We start from the raw sequence: 22,168 nt of genomic DNA on the forward strand, positions 1-22,168 counted from the left end.
GTCAATAAGGGTCAGGTTGTAAAAGAAGAAGCATTTACACCTGCCCGAGACGAGAGAAAAACAGCGGCAGCAGTGTTACGCCGTATTCTGCTATACAAGTTCAGGGGAAACTTTCAACGGTGGAAAACCAGACTTTTAAATATTACATTTTATAAATGCAACAACTGGAATTGTTCGGTTGAAGGGGGTACCAAACTGTGAATCCTGAACAAAATAGTTTGGTGAATACATGTTTACACATTATCTTCCACTCAGCTGACAAGCAATGAAAGTAGCTACGTGGTTAGCTAGTAAGCTATAAGCTCGTTGTCACGGAGAGTAAAAATGGACCGGCATCGCGTCTCACCAACTAGGTAACAACGTTGCGTGAATTCAACACTCAACAGACACAATCCACCACCGCACTGTTGTCTGCTAAGCTGCAAAAAGATGCTGTGATGTTTACCTTTCAATCTGCTACATTACTGACTGCACTAACAAACTATAGTATCGATAATATCAGCCGTACTATTAATAGGTCGGGCACTAGTAAAATTAAAAACACTGGTTAAAATGTGGTTAAAAACATGTCTCGAGACACCTGCATTCTGCTCAGGTGTACCGTTCTTATGCGTCTTGCTTATTTAGCACGAGCACGTTTGGTCTAAAGTATTTTAGAAATATTTTAGATATACTTAAGCCAATAGTTACATCTCAAGTCACCAGAATTGAACGTTTTGTTGTTTTTGCAAAAGAAGCTGTGTGTGTATTCGTTTATCAATTTGTCAATGTTTAAGATCTCAATAGTTCATATTAAATAGCTGATTTTATATAAAAGCCAAAAACTGAAAAATTATCTCTGAAAAAGAGTGGGAAACCTACTATTGTAGGGGTGGGCTTGAGACAAAATTCGGGATCTCTAGGACAAATATATCTCTATAGCACTGCCACCACCAGTTGAAAAATACACTTCTGAAATGGAACTTGGACGCCATGCGAGGTTCGGACGTGTGAATGGCGAGCTCTGCGCACTTTGCTAGTTTTAACACTATTAATGTCATAAACTGGTGAGATTCAATACACTCTGTTCCATAACTCTTCTAGGAGAACAGTATGTCAACGAATTCAAAATCCTCAGGCTCTGGAGACATTAAAAGACACTTACGTGCTCAAGCTGACACACCCGAGCAGCAGGCCCCGAGCCCGGGGAAGTGCGAGAAATGTTGAACATGTCGGCAATGCTGAAGACTTGAAGGATCTTGCTGTAATACGTCAATCGATCACTGCCATGGAGACTAAATTCACTGAGATGGTTATAAGAGTGGGGGATGTCGAGAAACGGATGGATTATCTGGAGTCATCGGAGAGGGATTTATCTGCTAATCCGCTAGTGACTAAGGTGGATTTGGAGCGTGTCTGGGAGAAGTTGGAGGACTTGGAGAACCGTAGCCGGCAGAATAATGTCCGTATTGTTGGAATTCCTGAGGCCGAAGAGGGTCAGGATATGGTGAAATTCCTGGACGGGCTCTTTCCGAGTCTGCTCGACATAACAGGCCATAGGCTGGAAATCGAGCGAGCTCACAGGGTTCCGACTCGGCGATCCGCGGAGAATTTCATCAGGGACTATAAATTTGATTTCATCAAGCCATAAGATTTATTCTAGAATAGATTTTATATATATATATATATATATATATATGTATATGTGTGTGTATGTCCCTCATTTCGTCTGTTGTTGATTACTCAATTGGAAACATTTTAGTCTCGGATCACGCCCTGGTGAGTTTAGAGGTGTTGCCACATATGGAGAAAAGGAAATCATGTAGTTGATGTATCCCTTTTGCAAAATCCTGAAATCCAACAAATGTTAAAGGCTGAAATCAATGTTTATATGGAGACCAACTGGTCCTCAGTATCCTCTGTGGCCGTGGCTTGGGAGGCACTTAAGGTGGTTTTTAGGGGCCAGTTCATACAGTATGCCTCATTCACCAAAAAATCCAAAGCATGAGAACTCGTGGAGTTGGAAAGGAATATTAAAAGTGCTGAGGCAGAGCTGAAGCGCAGAATGTCGTTTGATGGCCTCAGAGAATTGACCCAATTGAAATACAGATATAATATTATTTTGTCGCAGAAGGTGGAGTTTTGGCTATTCAGGGCAAGACGGTCATACTTTGAGTTGGGACAAAGCAGGAAAGCTTTTGGCTAGATATATAAAACAGACTGTCTTCCATTCTCTCTTGATCTCTATAGTTCCACGTCTTTGTCTGCTAATGAGGATATTAGAAACTTTGTGGAACCATTAGAACTTCCTAAACTGATGGCTGAGCAAAATTCTGAGATTCTGAGATAACCTTGGAGGAGCTTGTCGAGGTAATTAAGGCCTTGCCTACAGGCAAGGCTCTGGGGCCAGATGGCTTTGCCGCTGAATTTTTTAGATCTTATGCTACAGAATTGTCTCCACTTTTGCTAGAAGTTAATATGGAATCATTAAAGAATGGAAAGCTTCCGCTAACCATGGCGCAAGCCCGGATCAGTCTGATTCTTAAAAAGGACAAAGATCCAAGCGAGTCTAAGAGTTACCATCCAATTTCCCTGATCCAGCTAGATGTTAAAATATTGTCAAAAATTTTGGCTAACCAATTAAGTTATGACACATCTCTTATACATATAGATCAGGTGGGGTTTATTCGGTGCCGTAGCTCTTCTGATAACATTAGGCATTTCATCAGTATCATGTGGTCAGTGGCGAATGATCAGACTCCGGTCGCTGCCATCTCACTTGATGCCGAAAATGCGTTTGATATGGTAGAATGGGGTTATCTTATAAAGATTTTGGAAATGTACAGGTTCGGGAATACTTTTATTGGCTGGATTAAATTACTTTAAAGACACCCTGTAGCAGCGGTACAAACGAATGGATTAATTTCAGATTATTTTACTCTGGATAGGGGCACCCGACAGGGTTGCCTTCTTTCCCCATTATTGTTCTGAGATTCAAGATTTTACATCGATTCTATTGAACCCATTCTAGATTGTATAGGCTTGGTTTTAAAGACACACCCATCTGCTGGCGATGCCAATCAGAAGATGGAGACACAACCCATGTTTTTTGGTGGTGTTAAGATCCAAGAATTTAGTTTTTTGTGTGATGTATTGGGCACTCAAATTTCATTTTGCCCCAGACTCTGTATTTTAGGCGATGGGGAGGTATTGAATATAAGGGATAATCACATAAAAAATTGGGTCCTAACCAGTGTTATGATTGGCAGACAAATTGTTTTAAAGGGATGGAAGTCGACTGGAGCACCCTCATTTAAAAAATGGTGAACGGAAATGGGGAGGGTGGCGGCTTTCGAGGATGCGTCATGTAGAAGGCTGGGGAATTGGGATTCGTTTGATGGGAAATGGGGCAGCTATTTGGCGTTTTTGGAGGGCTCTCCGGGAGGGGCAGTGGAGAGAGAAGTTTAGTTTTAAAGGTGTGTGATTTATTTTTTGTTTGTTTTTGTTTTTTTGTGTGTGTCTATAATCATATGTGGGGTCAGGGTGGGTTTTGGGGATTGGGAGGGGTAATAGTGGAGGTTAAATGTTGAATCTGTTTTTATTTTTTTTCTCTATCTATATGAATCAATAAAAAAAATTAATTAGAAAAATACACTTTTCTTTTGTACATATCTTTTAAACCGTTTGGCCTAAAAACAAAATTTGTTTGCATCTGATTACTCCCCTCTTGATTAAAATGGACCCCTTACAATAAAACTCTGCCCATCACAGTGGCCACCATCTTGGATTATGACAGTTACAGCTTAAACGTTTCACATCCTTCAAACTGTTTTTGATTTTTCCATACAATAGCTCAAAATAATCTCCAGGCCAAGCCGCACAGATATGACTACAGAATTTTAATTTTTGCCTTTGTTTAAAAGTTACGGCATCGTGAAGTTAACGAGGTGGGCGTGAAACAGGATTTGATACTGTTTTGAGACTTGTCCTATCGAAATGAAACTTGGTATGCTTCATCAGGACCATGATCTGAGTGTAAATGTAAAGTTTGGTGACAAAGCCACCTATGGGTCAAGAAATGTAATGACAATTTTTGCCCATAACTTTTGAACCATATGTCCCTAATCATGAGTTTGGTGTATACGTATTCCATGGGTACATTTTTCCTATATTGGCAATACTGCCTCTCCGCCATATTGAATTTTATTTTTAAAACATATAAATATTTTGAATGCATTGTTGGATTTAAAAGAAAATTGACATGCATTATAGATATATAAGACAATGTCTTGAGGCTACCTGAGCAGTTTGGACAGTGCCACCTATAGTTCAAAAGATAACCCATACTTGTGTAAACTCATGATGTCTCTTTGCCATGGTTGAGCTCTTTCAACTTAGTGGCACAGTGTGTAGAGTTCTGGGCTTTAGTTCCAAATGTCGTGGGTTCAGTCCCCACCTAGACCAGTATTACAGGTCTTTGTGTTGTGCTTACTGAATAGTTGCGGGGCTTATCCCTTATCATTTCTGCCAGGTATTCTTATTGTTGTTCTTCCTTTTTCTCCCCAATGGGAGTTTAAGGCAGCACTATGAAGCGTACATATGAGAGACTATATCTGAGCACATTATTTAAAGAGCCACAGATTTACTTTAATTGCACGTTCGCATAATTTCACATACCTCTGTTTGGCCGTTACAATTTACTATACACATTTAAAATAACCCCATGAGAGCGGGTTTTTGTTGACAGCAAGGCAGATGAGAGCATTTCACTGCATTAAAAGGCTGTTGTCAACTCGGCTTCAAACAACATAAACTTCCGTCCCTTCAGTTTTCAAAATAAAAGCTTCCACCGAAATAAAGGCTTGAGGGTTTACCAGGACTGCATAGTAAGTTGAGAAATTATTAAAGAAATAAATTACTATTAAATGGTAATAATAATAAATTATTATAGTAATAATGATAATTATTATTATACAATCGTATATTTCTATAACAATTTCTTAACATTATTATTAATATGTCAATAATATAAAATTCAAGTTGACTGGGGGCCTTGGTAGCTCAGCAAGTAAAGTACTACCACACCTGGAGTCGCAAGTTCAAATCCAGGGCATGCTGAGTGAATCCAGTCAGGCTTCCTAAGCAAACATTTGGCCCGGTTGCTAGGGTGGGTAAAGACACGTTAGGTTAACCTCCTCGTGGTCACTATAATGTGGTTCTCGCTCTCGGTGGGGCACGTGGTGAGTTGTGCGTGGATGCCGCAGAGAATAGCGTGAAGCCTCCACACGCGCTAGGTCTCTGCGGTAATGCGCTCAACAAGCCACGTGATCAGATGTGCGGATTGAGGAGAAAAAGGGAGAAAATCCCCCCAAAAAATTCAAAATATTGTAAAATATTTTAATAAGAATTGCAATTTTCCATTATATGACTTAGGCTGGAAGTATTGTGACCACATTATTTGTATAATATTTGTCTCAATACATGCATTTGAGTTTTATGCTGCAGGTAACCAGAAATGCTATGCTATTCAAAACTGTAGGTTACGTACTTTTGTTATTCATTATCTGTCGCTGTGTTTTATTAGTAGTTAATATTTGCTATTAACCGATGTTGCTACAAAGCTTGATAACATTAATTATTTTTCAGAGTGACTATTTGCACCCAAGTGTAAATAGCACCTGCCACACAGCGTGGCTGTTTGCACTCCAATATTCTTTTGGCAACATAGATTTTACGACAAACTGTGAGGATTTCAGGACAGATCCGTGTTTCCGTAATCCGTGACATTAATTTTAAAAATCGAAATACTGTCCCTCGCGTCCATGTTTGTTGTGTAGACAAACATAGCAGCAACTGTAGAACATTTGGAAATAAAGTGGATCAACAGAGAACAAAATCTTGGGAACAAAAGCTAATTTATTTTTCACTATAATTATTTCTTAACATTTAATGCTTAACTAAACAAATTAATGACACTTATCAATGGAGTAGGTAGGCTTGTTAATGTATCAAAAAATTAGGCTTGATTATTAGTCTTGCAATTTGATAAAATGACTTTGTATTCATAATTATTTTCCAAAATATGCTAAAGATGAAAATATAAATGGTGGAATAATTGGCATTATACAGGCAAATTGAAAAAAAAAAGGAAAAAAAACTGGGTTGAGGTTACATTCACTGTATTCAAAAACTTAATTATGGATAAGAAATGAATGTGTGGGGGCATGGGTAGCTCAGCGAGTATTGATGCTGACTACCACACTTGGAGTCGCGAGTTCGAATCCAGGGCATGCTGAGTGACTCCAGCCAGGTCTCCTAAGCAACCAAATTGGCCCAGTTGCTAGGTAGAGTCACTTGGGGTAACCTCCTCGTGGTCGCAATAAGGGTTCTCGCTCTCAATGGGGCGTGTGGTAAGTTGTGCGTGGATCGCGGAGAGTAGCATGAGCCTCCACATGCTGCGAGTCTCATCGGTGTCATGCACAGTGAGCCACGTGATAAGATGCGCGGATTGACTGTCTCAGAAGCGGATGCAACTGAGACTTGTCCCGCTACCCACATTGAGGTGAGTAACCACGCCACCACGAGGACCTACTAAGTAGTGGGAATTGGGCATTCCAAATTGGGGAGAAAAGGGGCTAAAACATTTTTTTTAATGTGTAAACAGCAGAAGAATGCACAACTGTAAGAAGATTGAAAATCTTTTCAGAACATTTTTGTATTTATGGAGTACAGGGAGGTTTGGTACATAATAATAAAAAAATAATACTGTCATTACGTTAATCATTGAGCCAAATTGAATAAAGGATAATATCATATCTGACTTTATGCAAACTAATACAAACAGACGGTAAGAAGACTGCTGATTGTGTAAAAGATTTGCATATCACAGGAACATTTACAGAACCAATAATTGAAATAGGAATTAAATCATCTATACAGGCAGATAAGTCTGATCTTTAAACCAAGCAGGCTCACTGCTTTTTAAAAAAAGTGTAATAGCTTGTAGATCACAAATAGATCACGAGTAAAAGGGCAGTACGTTATTGCCTACCTTTCCAAGTGTATTCTCCAAATATTCCACAGTATGCATAATATATCGTTATTGGGGAAGAAAAGAACAAAAATTTACTTTTTTTGCATACATAGATGTGCAATTCTGCACAATGAGGCAGAATTCCAAACTAAACTTTCTTAAAGTGTGCATTTGTTTCCTCAGTCTGTTTCGAGAGTGTACATGTAATCTGAGAGGGCCTCTGTAACACAATGGGTATTATAGTCATTATGATTGATAATTAAATTCGGTAATCAGTGCATCAAAGTTTCAGCATAACACTGATGCATTTTTACACCCCTACATACTACAGGTGCATCTCAATAAATTAGAATGCCGTGGAAAAGTTCATTTATTTCAGTAATTCAACTCAAATTGTGAAACTTGTGTATTAAATAAATTCAATGCACACAGACTGAAGTAGTTTAAGTCTTTGGTTCTTTTTATTGTGATGATTTTGGCTCACATTTAACAAAAACCCACCAATTCACTATCTCAAAAAATTAGAATACATCATAAGACCAATAAAAAAAAACATTTTTAGTGAATTGTTGGCCTTCTGGAAAGTATGTTCATTTACTGTATATGTACTCAATACTTGGTAGGGGCTCCTTTTGCTTTAATTACTGCCTCAATTCGGCGTGGCATGGAGGTGATCAGTTTGTGGCACTGCTGTGGTGGTATGGAAGCCCAGGTTTCTTCGACAGTGGCCTTCAGCTCATCTGCATTTTTTGGTCTCTTGTTTCTCATTTTCCTCTTGACAATACCCCATAGATTCTCTATGGGGTTCAGGTCTGGTGAGTTTGCTGGCCAGTCAAGCACACCAACACCATGGTCATTTAACCAACTTTTGGTGCTTTTGGCAGTGTGGGCAGGTGCCAAATCCTGCTGGAAAATGAAATCAGCATCTTTAAAAAGCTGGTCAGCAGAAGGAAGCATGAAGTGCTCCAAAATTTCTTGGTAAATGGTGCAGTGACTTTGGTTTTCAAAAAACACAATGGACCAACACCAGCAGATGACATTGCACCCCAAATCATCACAGACTGTGGAAACTTAACACTGGACTTCAAGCAACTTGGGCTATGAGCTTCTCCACCCTTCCTCCAGACTCTAGGACCTTGGTTTCCAAATGAAATACAAAACTTGCTCTCATCTGAAAAGAGGACTTTGGAACACTGGGCAACAGTCCAGTTCTTCTTCTCCTTAGCCCAGGTAAGATGCCTCTGACGTTGTCTGTGGTTCAGGAGTGGCTTAACAAGAGGAATATGACAACTGTAGCCAAATTCCTTGACATGTCTGTGTGTGGTGGCTCTTGATGCCTTGACCCCAGCCTCAGTCCATTCCTTGTGAAGTTCATCCAAATTCTTGAATCGATTTTGCTGGACAATCATAAGGCTGCGGTTCTCTCGGTTGGTTGTGCATCTTTTTCTTCAACACTTTCTCCTTCCACTCAACTTTCTGTTAACATGCTTGGATATAGCACTCTGTGAACAGCCAGCTTCTTTGGCAATGAATGTTTGTGGCTTACCCTCCTTGTGAAGTGTGTCAATGATTGTCTTCTGGACAACTGTCAGATCAGCAGTCTTCCCCATGATTGTGTAGCCTAGTGAACCAAACTGAGAGACCATTTTGAAGGCTCAGGAAACCTTTGCAGGTGTTTTGAGTTGATTAGCTGATTGGCATGTCACCATATTCTAATTTTTTGAGATAGTGAATTGGTGGGTTTTTGTTAAATGTGAGCCAAAATCATCACAATTAAAAGAACCAAAGACTTAAACTACTTCAGTCTGTGTGCATTGAATTTATTTAATACACGAGTTTCACAATTTGAGTTGAATTACTGAAATAAATGAACTTTTCCATGACATTCTAATTTATTGAGATGCACCTGTATTATTAAGCGTAAAAATAAAAACATTTGGGTATGCAAGCGTTCATTTTGGGTGGCATTTGCACACCCTGGAGCAGCTTGGAAGGGCACTTAATCAAAAGGGCAGGGGCTCAAGCCTCTAGAGCCACCCCCTCTGCACATGCCTGATCCGCATGTGTTTTTTCAAAGAACTTGAGCTTTTCTCTACTCCACACCATCTTCTGTAACTTTGAAGGCATATCACATAATAACAACATAATGAGCACATATACACTGATCAGCCACAACATAAAAACCACCTGCCTAATATTGTGTAGGTCTCCCTCGTGCCGCCAAAACAGCTCTGTCCCATCGAGGCAAGGACTCCACAAGACCTCAGAAGGTGTCCTGTGGTATCTGGCACCAAGACGTTAGCAGCAGTCCTGTAAGTTGTGAGGTGGGTCCTCCATGGGTCGGACTTTTTGGTCCAGCACATCCCATAGATGCTCAATCAGACTGAGATCTGGGGAATTTGGAGGCCCAGTCAACACCTTGAACTCTGTCATGTTCCTCAAACCATTCCTGAACAATTTTTGCAGTGTGGCAGGGTGCATTATAGTGCTGAAAGAGGCCAATGCCATCAGAGAATACCGTTGCCATGAAGGTGTGTACGTGGTCTGCAACAATTTTTAGGTAGGTGGTACGTGTCAAATTAACATCCACGTGAATGCCAGGACCCAAAGTTTCCCAACAGAACATTGCCCTGCCAGCCTGCCTTCTTCCCATGGTGCATCCTGCTGCCATCTCTTCCCAAGGTAAACTACGCACCTGGCCGTCCACATGATCTAGAAGAAAACGTGATTCGTCAGACCAGGCCACCTTCTTCCATTGCTCCATGGTCCAGTTCTGACGCTCACGTGCCCATTGTAGCACTTTTGGTGGTAGAGAGGGGTCAGCATGGGCACTCTGACTGGTCTGCGGCTATGCAGCCCCATACGCAGCAAGTTGCAATGCACAGTGTGTTCTGACACCTTTCTATCATGGCCAGCATTACGTTTTTCAACAATCTGTGCTACAGTAGCTCTTCTGTGTGATCGGACCAGACGGGCTAGCCTTCGCTCCCCACGTGCATCAATGAGCCTTGGGCGCCCATGACCCTGTCGTCGGTTCACCGGTTGTCCTTCCTTGGACCACTTTTGGTAGGTACTAACCACTGCATACCAGGAACACCCCACATGTCCTACCGTTTTGGAGATGCTCTGACCCAGTTGTCTAGCCATCATTGGCCCTTGTCAAAGTCGCTCAGATCCTTAAGCTTGCCCATTTTTCCTGCTTCCAACACATGAAATTCAAGAACTGACTGTTCACTTGTTACCTAATATATCCCACCCCTTGACAGGTGCCATTGTAACAAGATAATAAATGTTATTCACTTCACCTTTCAGTGGTTTTAATGTTGTGGCTGATAGTGTATATTTCATTATGGTTATGAGAGGGGTTTCAGTTTAACCACTCTATTGTAGTCTATCACTACCAACAACACTGTCAATTAAATGCATTGTTTTTTCAGTAGGGCTAACAAATAAAATTATGAATGTTCACAATGTGTTTTCACTTTGATTTTCGGGAAGATAATTAAATAACTAAGATCTATGAAGCAACAGTTTTCATTTATTGAAAGACTGATATTCTAGCATTTTTTCTATATACCAGTTCATGAGCTAACTAAGCTATAACTTAAATGCTGCCATTAATTTTGCATTGTTAGATCGCCTTTACACATCGAAATGTAAAAAATATAATACAAATAATTAACTATTTTAATCATAATAACTCACTTTCTCTACACTAAACTGAAAATTTCAAGTTTTACTGCTTCGTTAATCCCTGTGATAAGGCTCATTCTGGTTGAGTACCTACTGTATGTCATATTCACATATTCAATAAGTTTTTTATAGTGCTTATTGTAGGACATTTTGCCATTTTTGGGCTTGGTCCCACATATTGCTGCTTGCAATTATTTTGATTGTATTTGAATTTGTTTTAATGAACCATGTACCGATTAATCGTGAATAGTCACAGAACTGTCAGATTAATTAGTTTAAAAACAAATACCGATTTATAGCCTTAATTTACATTTGTAATTGTCTTTATGGCATTAATTTGTATTGGTAATTTTCCACCTGCTGCCGTAGATGGATTGGGAGGTGGTTATATTCGATTGCTTTTGCGTTTAGTTTGAAATGTAATTTGAATTTAGAAATATCTTTGGTTTAAGTTTTTCGTGTTTCAATAAATGAATTAAATTTTTCAAAGCAAAATCAAAATGGAAGTGAAGTGCATGCAATAATAATCACAGATCCCTTGATCCACAGCCTAACCTGAAAAGCCTACACACAAACAATGGTTAAATAAAACCGTTTTTTAAGGACATTTTATTATTAGAGAAAGTACAGCCAAATATTGAACCTTTTTTTGCAACATCATCTACTACAGGTTTCTACAAAAGAAAACAAGCATATTTGCCTTTTCCGGGGTTAAAGCATTGTGGAATGTAGTAACTATGTGGCCAGCTGAAAACCCGTTCCGAGGGATTGTTTGTTACTGACGCACACAAGAACTTTCAGCTGCAGGAGACATGAGGGTAAAGCAAAGAATGTGATGCTAGTTCTGCTTGAAGGATTTAGTCTTCTTTTTTTTTCTTTTTCTTTTTTTTTTTTTTTATGAGGTTTTCTTATTGTAATATATTTTTTAATCCTATTTATTTTTATTACTTAGTACTTGTCACTTAAGTCATACGTTTACATAACGGGCTCAGCAGTGGGGCGGGGTGGGGGGGGTGACGATATAATTGGATATTGCAATATATATATTTAAATATTGTGAAAATATTTCTTGCATATTGCCCAGCCCTAGTTTTTTTGTTTGGCTCATAACTGTATAATTTTTCTGGCAGGTAATTGTGCTGCTTGAGCTCATTGATGACCTCTTGAGCATTGTGGGTCGTGGTCACGGTCAGTTCACTGCACAGGAAGAGGAAGAACAGGCTATCAATCGACAGACAGCGCTTTATAGTCTCAAACTACTGTGCCGCAGTTTCAGCTCCAGCCACCAGGAGGCGTTTGTTCCGGTGCTGAATAAAGCCGTTGAGCTGGTTGCTAATAAAGATGAGGAGAAGAACGTCATGGGCAGTGCCCTGCTGTGTTTGGCTGAAGTGACCAGCACACTGAAGGCCCTCGCTATACCACAGTTACACAGGTAGAATTGCATTGTTCTTTAACTTCTGCATTCTTCCACTAATGTGGACAGGACATTTAAATACTCTAGAATAAGTCTGCTATTTCTAGGGCTGTCCCATTCTCCAAAACATTCCAGTGCACTGAAACGTTCATTCACTAAAAAATTCCAAAAATGCATCATACATTTTTTATTTTATTTTTCTCTTACTGGAAATTTCATCATGTCATTTGAAGTCTGAAGTCGTTAGAGGACAGCTGCTACTGTTTCTATTGCTACTATTATTTTTCTGTCTTTAAAATACATTTGTAATTATCTTCCATTATGTGAAATTAAAACAATCCTACAGACTTTTAAGTACTGGAGTGGTTAGAAGAAGATTAAAAAGGCACCACTTTTTATTTTTATTTTATTTGTTAATTTTCTTTCATAATAGCACTTTTTAATACCTACCAGAAAAATGCACGATGTTTGTTGAGATTCGGTGTTGTTGATTAACACCAAATATTAAATGCCAGATGTGTTTGTACTGCACAACCTTGTAATCATGCTGCAGGTAATTAAGTCATCAGTGTCCCAATGTTTAATGGACCAACACCATTGCTATATTTGTTTTCATAATATCACAACATTGTGAACTAGGGAACAGCATTAATGCCTTTGCACACCAGACGCGATAATGTGAAACGAATCGCAGATGAATGGCCCTTTTTCATTAAAAGCGAGGCCAATGATCGCTGTTAGAGCATTCACGCCTTTACAATATGTGGCGCTAATCGACAAGCAATTTTACCCCGGTATGGTAGGTGGCGCAAAGGACCTTTCAGCTGGTCTGCCCTTTGCCCATCACAAATGAGAAGAATAGTAAACAGCCATGAGATCACAGTACGAAAGACAAGCAAACGAATTCTCTAGCGATCCGATGGAAAAATTAAAACGCATCTCCCGCTAAGCTGCAGCAGTGACACGACGACATCTAAACGCTCCAAGAGCCTGTATACAACACAAAAAATAAAACAAATCCCAATCATCAAAACTTGTCTATCTTTTATTCTTTAAAAAGAATCAAGGCAGTAGTAGAGTGTTGTGATAATCCTATAATGGTAAATACACTTAAAGCATGGAGAGTCATTTGCCATTTTGTTGGAAGAGCTAGTATAACTTCTACTCTCACACCAGGTATGTCTGATGCAGGTTTTAAATCTTGGATTCCAAAAGGTATTAAACGGTTATCGGATGTCTTTAATGACATTTGAAGAACTGACTGAGCAGTTTCGTTTGTTAGAACTTTTTTCGATTCTTACAAATTAGGAATTATATTATGAAACAACACTTATTAATGACTTAAACATATCTTCTACAGAACAACTGTTATTTTTGACACAATGAAAATTGTCAATATGTCTGTTTTATAGTGTTCATATTGGAAAATTAATGGCAAATATTACACTGGGTTCCAAGAGTGTAATTTCAATTATCATAGGTGATGAAGAGTGGGATGAGATTTGGAAAAATTTTAAATCCATATAAAAAATCCATAGCTAAATCCGGTCTGTAATAGTACCAAAGCTATACAGTTTAAAATTATACATTGGATGCATATTTCTCCAAAACATAGACATGCTTTTAAGTCCTCTTTACATCTATGTACTAAGTGTGAAACACAGGTATGTACTCACACACTGCTTTTGGTCATGCCGTACGTTGCAAATATATTGGACCAAGATAATTCATGAAATTAATAATATTTTTGGCAAAAAGCTGGACACAGACCCCTGGTCTTCCTGATAGAGCTTTAATTACTTCAAGTGAAAAAAAAAAAAGTAGAATATTTTAACTTTTGAAGCTAGGAAAAATATCTTGATGCAGTGGATCAGAGATAAGACTCCAACCATAATAGGGTGGCACAAAATTGAGGGATCTGATACCACTTGAATATTTAACCTGTGCCCTCCAATTTTTCATCCATATTACTGAAGGGTTTTCCTACTAATTTTAGCTCCAGTTGAATCCTGATTCTTATCCACTGTGCTAAATAACATTTAGCAATTTTGTGGATAATTACATATAAATTGATCTGATTATTGGTACCGAGCTTATCTTTATTAAAATTATTATTTTTATATATGTATGTGTGTGTATATGTGTATATTAGGCATGTAATGACACACAAATTTCACAATATGATGTAGAAGCCTCACGATACGTTATGATTATTTTAAAAAAACAGCACCCACAAATTTGTTTTGCTTAAACTTATTCAAGGATTTGAAATAATTGTATTTAAAATCTTAAGTGACACAACAGTGTCTGACATTGGCAACAAAAAGCAGAGCTCTATTATAAAGTCACTTAAACAACAGCACTGCATTTATTTTGTTTATGAGAAAAACTCACAATTTTCATGTTTTCTTGAGAAAAATGAGTTTGGCTTCTTTCAAGTCATTTTAATTTGAATAGCACTTCTCAGTTTTCACAAAACACATAGTTTCAAAGTTACTTTATACAAAATCATGCCTTAATCTTAAAGCCCCAAGTGTGCAAGCTAAAGGTGACCGTGGCAAGGAAAAAAATATTTTCAATATTAGTTAGTGGAGCCAAATAAGTTGAGAGGAACCTGACCTCTGGCTTTACGATATATGTATCAGGGTTTCCGTTAACCGGTAATTACCGGTTTTTGACCATTTAATTGTTTCAATGTCTGACAAATTGAAACATTGTGGGACACAATGTCTGGTGAAAATTTTAACACGATGTGTTAGCAACCCCTTTAGTTGATGCCACAAATGCACAGTGCGCTTCGCTGCCATGGAGGTTTAAACTTTACAGAAGCTTGCGGAGTCTTAATCCGCGATTACACCGGGTTATATCACGCACACTGGCAAAAGCAGCCTGCTTTCCCGTTTCATGTGCCTGTAGTGAGAAGCTGCTAATTTCAGAATCATATTATAACAGCCTTGCATGGCCGTCTTCTGGAGAGAAGGACACCAGGCTTATGTGAATCTCAAGTTATAAAGAAACACTGGACTCATTTAACTTCACTTTGGCAGCAAAACACTTTTGTGCTATGAGAAAATAAAGAGCCAAGGAAATTAGCCAAGGTGAGAAATTATATGATATAACCTAATGTTTTTATATTTATTTATTTATAAACTAAAATATTTTTTTTTATTTGTCCGGCAAACTTTATCATTCCCGGACACGTTGGCCAGCAGATATAGAAGAACTCGTAGATTAAATGCAAAAGCAAAAAAGGCAGCATTATGGAATGCCTTATGAAGACAATATTAAAGGTGATGTAAGGCAGCGATGCAGCAGTATAATTTACATGTTAAAAGAACCCATCTGAGGAATTGTTTTTTTGTTTTTTTTAAGGTATTTTTTGCAAATGAAATGCACATCCTCACTGCTTGTTCAGAATTTCTTCCTTGAGTTACTTCACCATTTAATGTTGGTGGTAAAAGCAGCTTTCTGTGCTTTAGTGGCACCAGTTACGCTAGTTTTGGTAACTGCAATGGCTCCTGACATGTGATTTCAAAACTCACATTTTATTGATCAGGGCATTACATTGCTTGGCAAAGAAAAAAATGGACACTCACCATAAAACAAAAAACTCACTTTGTCTGCGCGTGCATTTTCACTCCAGGTGTGAATAGGCTTTATAGGAATCCACTGTTTCGATTAAAAATGTTAAAGGGATAGTTTACCCAAAAATGGATATTCTCTCATCATTTACTCACCCTCTTGCCATCCCACATATGTAGGACTTTTCTTCTTCTGCAGAACAGAAACTTAGATTTTTAGAAGAATATCTCAGCTCTGTTGGTCCATACGGTGCAGGAGAATGGTGACCAGACATTTGAAGCTCCAAAAATCACAAAGGCCACATAAAAGTAATCCATAAGACTCCAGTGGTTAAATCCATATCTTGAGAAGCGATATGAAAGGTGTGAGTGAGAAATGGATCAATATTGAAGTCCTTTTTTACTACAAATCTCCACTTTCACTTTCAAAATGTGAAGATGTAAAAGTGAAAGTGGAGCTTTATAGTAAAAAAAAAAAAAAAAAAAGGACTTCAATATTGATCTGTCTATTAGTGCCCGACCAATATATTGTTTGTCAGTGCAGTAAGTAATGTAGCAGATTGAAAGGTAAACATCAGCGCATCTTTTTGCAGCTCAGCAGACAACGGTGCGGTGGTGGATTGTGTTTGAGTGTTGATTTCACTCTGTTGTTACCTAGTTGGTGAGACACAATGCTGGAAAGTAAAATAAACAACGTTCGTCTTTTACTCTCTATGACAATGAGCTTATAGCTAACTAGCTAATCACATAGCTACTTTCATTGTTGTCAGCTGAGTGGAAGCTAATGAGTAAACGTATTCACCAAACTGTTTTGTTCAGGATTCACAGTTTGATACCCCCTTCAACCGAACAATTCCAGTAATTGCATTTATAAAATGTAATATTTAAAAGTCTGGTTTTCCACCGTTGAAAGTTTCCCCTGAACTTGTATAGCAGAATGTGGTGTAACACCACTGCCACTTTTATCTCTTTTCTCGGCAGTATTAATATAGTCAGCATTTGACTGATACTAAACAGCAATACTGATGTTTATTTAGCTATTTATTTTATTTTTATTTATTCTTTATTTTAATGGTCAGCATTTGACTGATACTAAACACAGTTCTGATGTTTATTTAGCTATTTATTGTATTTTTATTTATTCTTTATTTTCTCAGTGTTCTTTTCTAGAATTTGTTGACAATGTATAATAATACTGTCAAATATTCTTTGATAAAAATATTTAAGAAAGCAGCCTTATGAATACCTTTGCATAGTCACATCGGTGCAAAATCGGTGAAAAATCCACATAAATATATTGGCCACCATGTCGGTAATTGGTGAAATTTCCCTCTCTAAAATCGGTATGGGTATCGGTCTCAAAAATCCCATATCAGTCGGGCTCTACTGTCTATTGATTGAAAGAAAGTCATACACATCTGGGATGGTGTGAAAGTGAGTAAATGATGAGAGCATTTTCATTTTTGGGTGAACTATCCCTTTAATCGTGGTGAGAAATCACGGCGAAAATTCGCGTTTGGTGTGCAAAGGCCTTAAGGCGCAGCTTTCAATATCCTATTCTTATAAACTCTATAAAACACTGTGAAATTATATACTTTTTGCCTTCTAAGTATTTTGTTTGATACTTTACATTTAACCTAAAATACTTAGATAATTGGTCTTTTGATTGATTTGGCTTGAATAGCTTACTGCTGTGTTGGCACTTCATTAACTTCAGTTAATTCAAGTTTAAGTATAAAACTGATACGTTTTATTTTTTTACTCTGAATGTAGTATTTATGGTGCATTAATTGGAGTGTTATATGTTAATTGTGTCTCAGGCTGATGCCTGCAGTATTGAACACACTGAAAGAGAGGAAAGATCTGTTGACCAATGAGATCTACCTGCTGAGTGCTGTCACTGCGCTACAGCGAGTGTCAGAGACACTACCACACTTCATCAGCCCCTACCTGCACGACACCATCTCACAGGTCAATATTTTACACCCTGTCACTGTAAGACAAATGTGGTTAAAGCATATTTGTTTTTCTTCTATTTACATGGTTACATTTCATCTCAAGTGAGCATTCTTCATTCTGTTTAAGTGAATTAAGTGTTGTTATTTTTCTGTGATGTAGGTGACCCGTTTAACTCTGCTAGCCGAGCGACTGACGTCTTGTCCTCAGCTTACTGTGCGTCTTGCATCTCTCAGCTCCACTCTTGCCACTAAAGTGCCCTCCAGGGTCCTTATTACCACCATCACTAAATGCTACAGCAGCATGGTGGACACACAACAGGTAGGATTAGGTGTTCAGAAATGTTCTGCACTATACACAAAAGAATCACAATGCAGAAAAGACACCCTCCATAGTCATGTTTTAGGTTGTATGAAGCCAATAGACCATGCTTTGCAGTTGTGCACATTAGGGATGTACTCAAATTTCTGAAAGAAAAAAATACTTATGCCATTACTTTAACAGATCAGTTTACCATTAACAGCAACTGCATCTCTGTAAAGGAAATAAAGCAGCATGCATTTAAAATGATCCAGGGCCCGTATTCACAAAGATTATCTTACCACTAGGAGTTCTCCAAAGAGTTCCTAGTTAGGAGTTTTTACTTAAAACCTATGCACAAAACTGCTAAGAGCAAGTTTTACTAAGGAAATCTTAAGAGTAAGGCGGAGTCGACCTAGTTGCTATGGATGACGTCACGTTTTATGACCGTGCTTTTTTTAAATCACCCACAGTGATTGGTAGACAGGGAACTGCTATTTGTCAGCGAAGGCAGACTATCGATATATATATATATATATATATATATATATATATATATATATATATATATATACATACACACACACATACACACAACTCTGGGAAAAAAAAAAAATACAAATAAGAGACCGCTGCAAAATTATCAGTTTCTCTGGATTTATTATTTATACGTATGTTTTTGAGTAAAATGAACATTTTTGTTTTATTTTATAAAGTACTGACAACATTTCTCCCAAATTCCAAATAAAAATATTGTCATTTAGAGCATTTATTTACAGAAAATGACAACTGGTCAAAATAACAAAAACGTGTTTTCAGATAATGCAAAGAAAACAAGATTATATTCATTTTAAACAACACAATACTAATGTTTTAACTTAGGAAGAGTTCAGAAATCAATATTTGGTGGAATAACCCTGATTTTCAATCACTGGTAGAGAGCATGTTTGGCATGCTCTCTACCAGTCTTTCACATTGCTCTTGGTGACTTTATGCCACTCCTGGCAGCTTGGCTTTGTTTGATGGCTTGTGGTCATCCCCAGATCATCACCTATCCTTCACCTGGTCATCTAATGGTTAGACGAAGACATGGAGAGGCCTTCAAGCCACAGTGTCTCGCACCCACTGTGAAATTTGTTGGCGGATCGGTGATGATCTGGGGGTGCTTCAGCAAGGCTGGAATCGGGCAGATTCGTCTTTGTGAAGGATGCATGAATCAAGCCACGTACAAGGTTATCCTGGAAGAAAACTTGCTTCCTTCTGCTCTGACAATGTTCCCCAACTCTGAGGATTGGTTTTTCCAGCAGGACAATGCTCCATGCCACACAGCCATGTCAATCAAGGTGTGGATGGAGGACCACTGGATCAAGACCCTGTCATGGCCAGCCCAATCTCCAGACCTGAACCCCATTGAACACCTCTGGAATGTGATCAAGAGGAAGATGGATGGCCACAAGCCATCAAACAAAGCTGTGTGTGTGATCAGCCACAACATTAAAACCACCTGCCTAATACTGATGTGCGTGAAAATCCCAGGAGATCAGCAGTTACAGAAATACTCAAACCAGCCCATCTGGCACCAACAATCATCCCAAATCACTGAGATCACATTTTTTCCCCATTCTGATGGTTGATGTGAACATTAACTGAAGCTCCTGACCCATATCTGCATGATTTTATGCACTGCATTGCTGCCACACAATTGGCTAATTAGATAATCGCATGGATGATTGTTGATGCCAGACGGGCTGCCACACGGGCTGCCACAACAGTCTCTAGAATTTACTCCGAATGGTGCCAAAAACAAAAAACATCCTGTGAGCGGCAGTTCTGCAGATGAAAACTTTTTGTTGATGGGAGAGTTCAACAGAGAATGGCCAGACCGGTTCGAACTGACAAAGTCTATGATAACTCAGATAACCATTCTGTACAATTACAGTGAGAAGAATAGCATCTCGGAATGGTGGCACTGGAGGATAATGGGTTCCTGGTAGCTTCACATTTAATTCTTCTCAAGTCTTTTGCAATTAATTTTCGCCTTTTCTTCTCTATGCGTTTTTTGCAGCCCATTTGACTATTCGCAACTAAACATTTGATTGTCCGGTGGTCATGACTATAGTTTAGCCGATGAGTGTTGCATCCGTCTGAAAGGCATTTTACAATTTTTGACTTTTCAGTGTCAGTTAAATATTTTTTTGGCTCATTTTACCTGAGGTAATGAAGCTGCCTAATAATTATGCACACATTGATATAATGTGTTAGTCACTTTCGCCACACCCTCCCTCATTACACAAATACATATCACATGAAAATTATTGAATCCAATAAGCATTCAAGTTTATATGGTTTGGAGTTGGAAAATTTGCATGGAAATAATGATAAGATCAGAATACTTTCTTGCCTAATAATTGTGCATGCAATGTATATATATCAGGGCTCCAGAAAATTATTTAGGAGCCATTGGCCTCTAAACTGAAATATTAAGGAGCCAAATGGCTGTTTTTAGTAGCCAAATCACAGATTTTGTCGATTTAGATTGCTGTTCAGAAACAAGATAGAAAGCGAAAGAAAAGGAAGACAGCTGATAACCCATTAATCTGAGGTTTAATAAATGGTATAAATAGTTGAGAAGTTTTCTTTCCCTTTTGTTTCATAAATGTTCACACCCCTTTCATAATTTTAAAGATTTTTTAGTACTGCTCTTCAGAATCTACATTACAGATATTTACATAAAGTGTAGTATGCATATAAACTCAGCAAAAATAGAAATGTCCCTTTTTCAGGATACAAATAACTTTACAGATCTTTATTGTAAAGGGTTTAAACAATGTTTCCCATGCTTGTTCAATGAACCATAATTAATGAACATGTACCCGTGGAACGGTCGTTAAGACACTAACAGCTTACAGATGGTAGGTAATTAAGGTCACAGTTATAAAAACCTAGGACACTAAAGAGACCTTTCTACTAACACCAAAAGAAAGATACCCAGGGTTCCTGCTCATCTGCGTGAACGTGCTTTAGGCATGCTGCATGGAGGCATGAGGACTGCAGATGTGTCCATGGCAATAAATTGCATTGTCTGTACTGTGAGACACCTAACACAGCGCTACAGGGAGACAGGAAGGACAGCTGATCATCCTTGCAGTGGCAGACCACATGTAACAACACCTGCACAGGATCGGTACATCCGAATATCACACCTGCGGGACAGGTACAGGATGGCAACAACAACTGCCCGAGTTACACCAGGAACGCACAATCTCTCCATCAGTGTTCAGACTGTCCGCAAAAGTCTGAGAGAGGCTGGACTGAGGGCTTGTAGGCCTGTTGTAAGGCAGGTTCTTACCAGACATCACTGGCAACAACATCGCCTATGGGCACAAACCCACCTTCGCTGGACCAGACAGGACTGGCAAAAAGTGCTCTTCACTGACGAGACGTGGTTTTGTCTCACTAGGGGTGATGGTCGGACTCGTGTATATCGTCGAAGGAATGAGCGTTACACCGAGGCCTGTACTCTGAAGTGGGATCCATCTGGAGGTGGAGGGTCCGTCATGGTCTGGGGCAGTGTCCCACAGCATCATCGGACTGAGCTTGTTGTCATTGCAGGCAATCTCAACGCTGTGCATTATGTGGTACCCTTCCTGCAAGCACATCCTGACATGACCATCCAGCATGACAATGCCACCAAGCCATACTGTTCGTTCTGTGCATGATTTCCTGCAAGACAGGAATGTCAGTGTTCTTCCATGGCCAGCGAAGAGCCCGGATCTCAATCCCATTGAGCACATCTGGGACCTGTTGGATCGGAGGGTGAGGGCTAGGGCCATTCCCCCCGGAAATGTCCGGGAAATTGCAAGTGCTTTGGTGGAAGAGTGGGGTGACATCTCACAGCAAGAACTGGCAAATCTGGTGCAGTCCATGAGGAGGAGATGTACTGCAGTACTTAATGCAACTGGTGGCTACACCAGATTCTGACTGTTACTTTAGATTTTTGACCTCCCCCCCCCTTTGTTCAGGAACACATTATTCCATTTCTGTTAGTCACGTGTCTGTGAAACTTGTTCAGTTTATGTTTTAGTTGTTGAATCTTTTTATGTTCATACAAATAATTTACACATGTTTGCTTAAAAGCAGTTGAAAGTGAGAGGACGTTTCTTTTTTTTTTTTTTGCTGATTTTAGTAGTGTGTTGTCTTCTTGAGCATCAG

General features: G+C 38.9%; 1 protein-coding gene across 3 annotated transcripts in view; it reads left to right on the forward strand.

Moving 5' to 3' along the window:
* heatr1 (HEAT repeat containing 1) overlaps window positions 1-22,168 on the forward strand; it is a 216,473-nt gene that overhangs the window by 113,030 nt on the left and 81,275 nt on the right. For all 3 annotated transcript variants that reach the window (XR_007894235.1, XR_007894236.1, XM_051666734.1), the window contains exons 36-38: window positions 11,836-12,137; window positions 17,521-17,671; window positions 17,819-17,977. Coding sequence is in view for 1 of the 3 variants with exons in the window: in XM_051666734.1 (XP_051522694.1) it covers window positions 11,836-12,137; window positions 17,521-17,671; window positions 17,819-17,977 (612 nt within the window). In the remaining 2 variants the exon portion in view is untranslated. The remainder of the gene's footprint in view (window positions 1-11,835; window positions 12,138-17,520; window positions 17,672-17,818; window positions 17,978-22,168) is intronic.

The sequence above is a fragment of the Myxocyprinus asiaticus genome, chromosome 32 (genome assembly GCF_019703515.2).
Source record: "Myxocyprinus asiaticus isolate MX2 ecotype Aquarium Trade chromosome 32, UBuf_Myxa_2, whole genome shotgun sequence".
NCBI classification, from domain to species: domain Eukaryota; kingdom Metazoa; phylum Chordata; class Actinopteri; order Cypriniformes; family Catostomidae; genus Myxocyprinus; species Myxocyprinus asiaticus.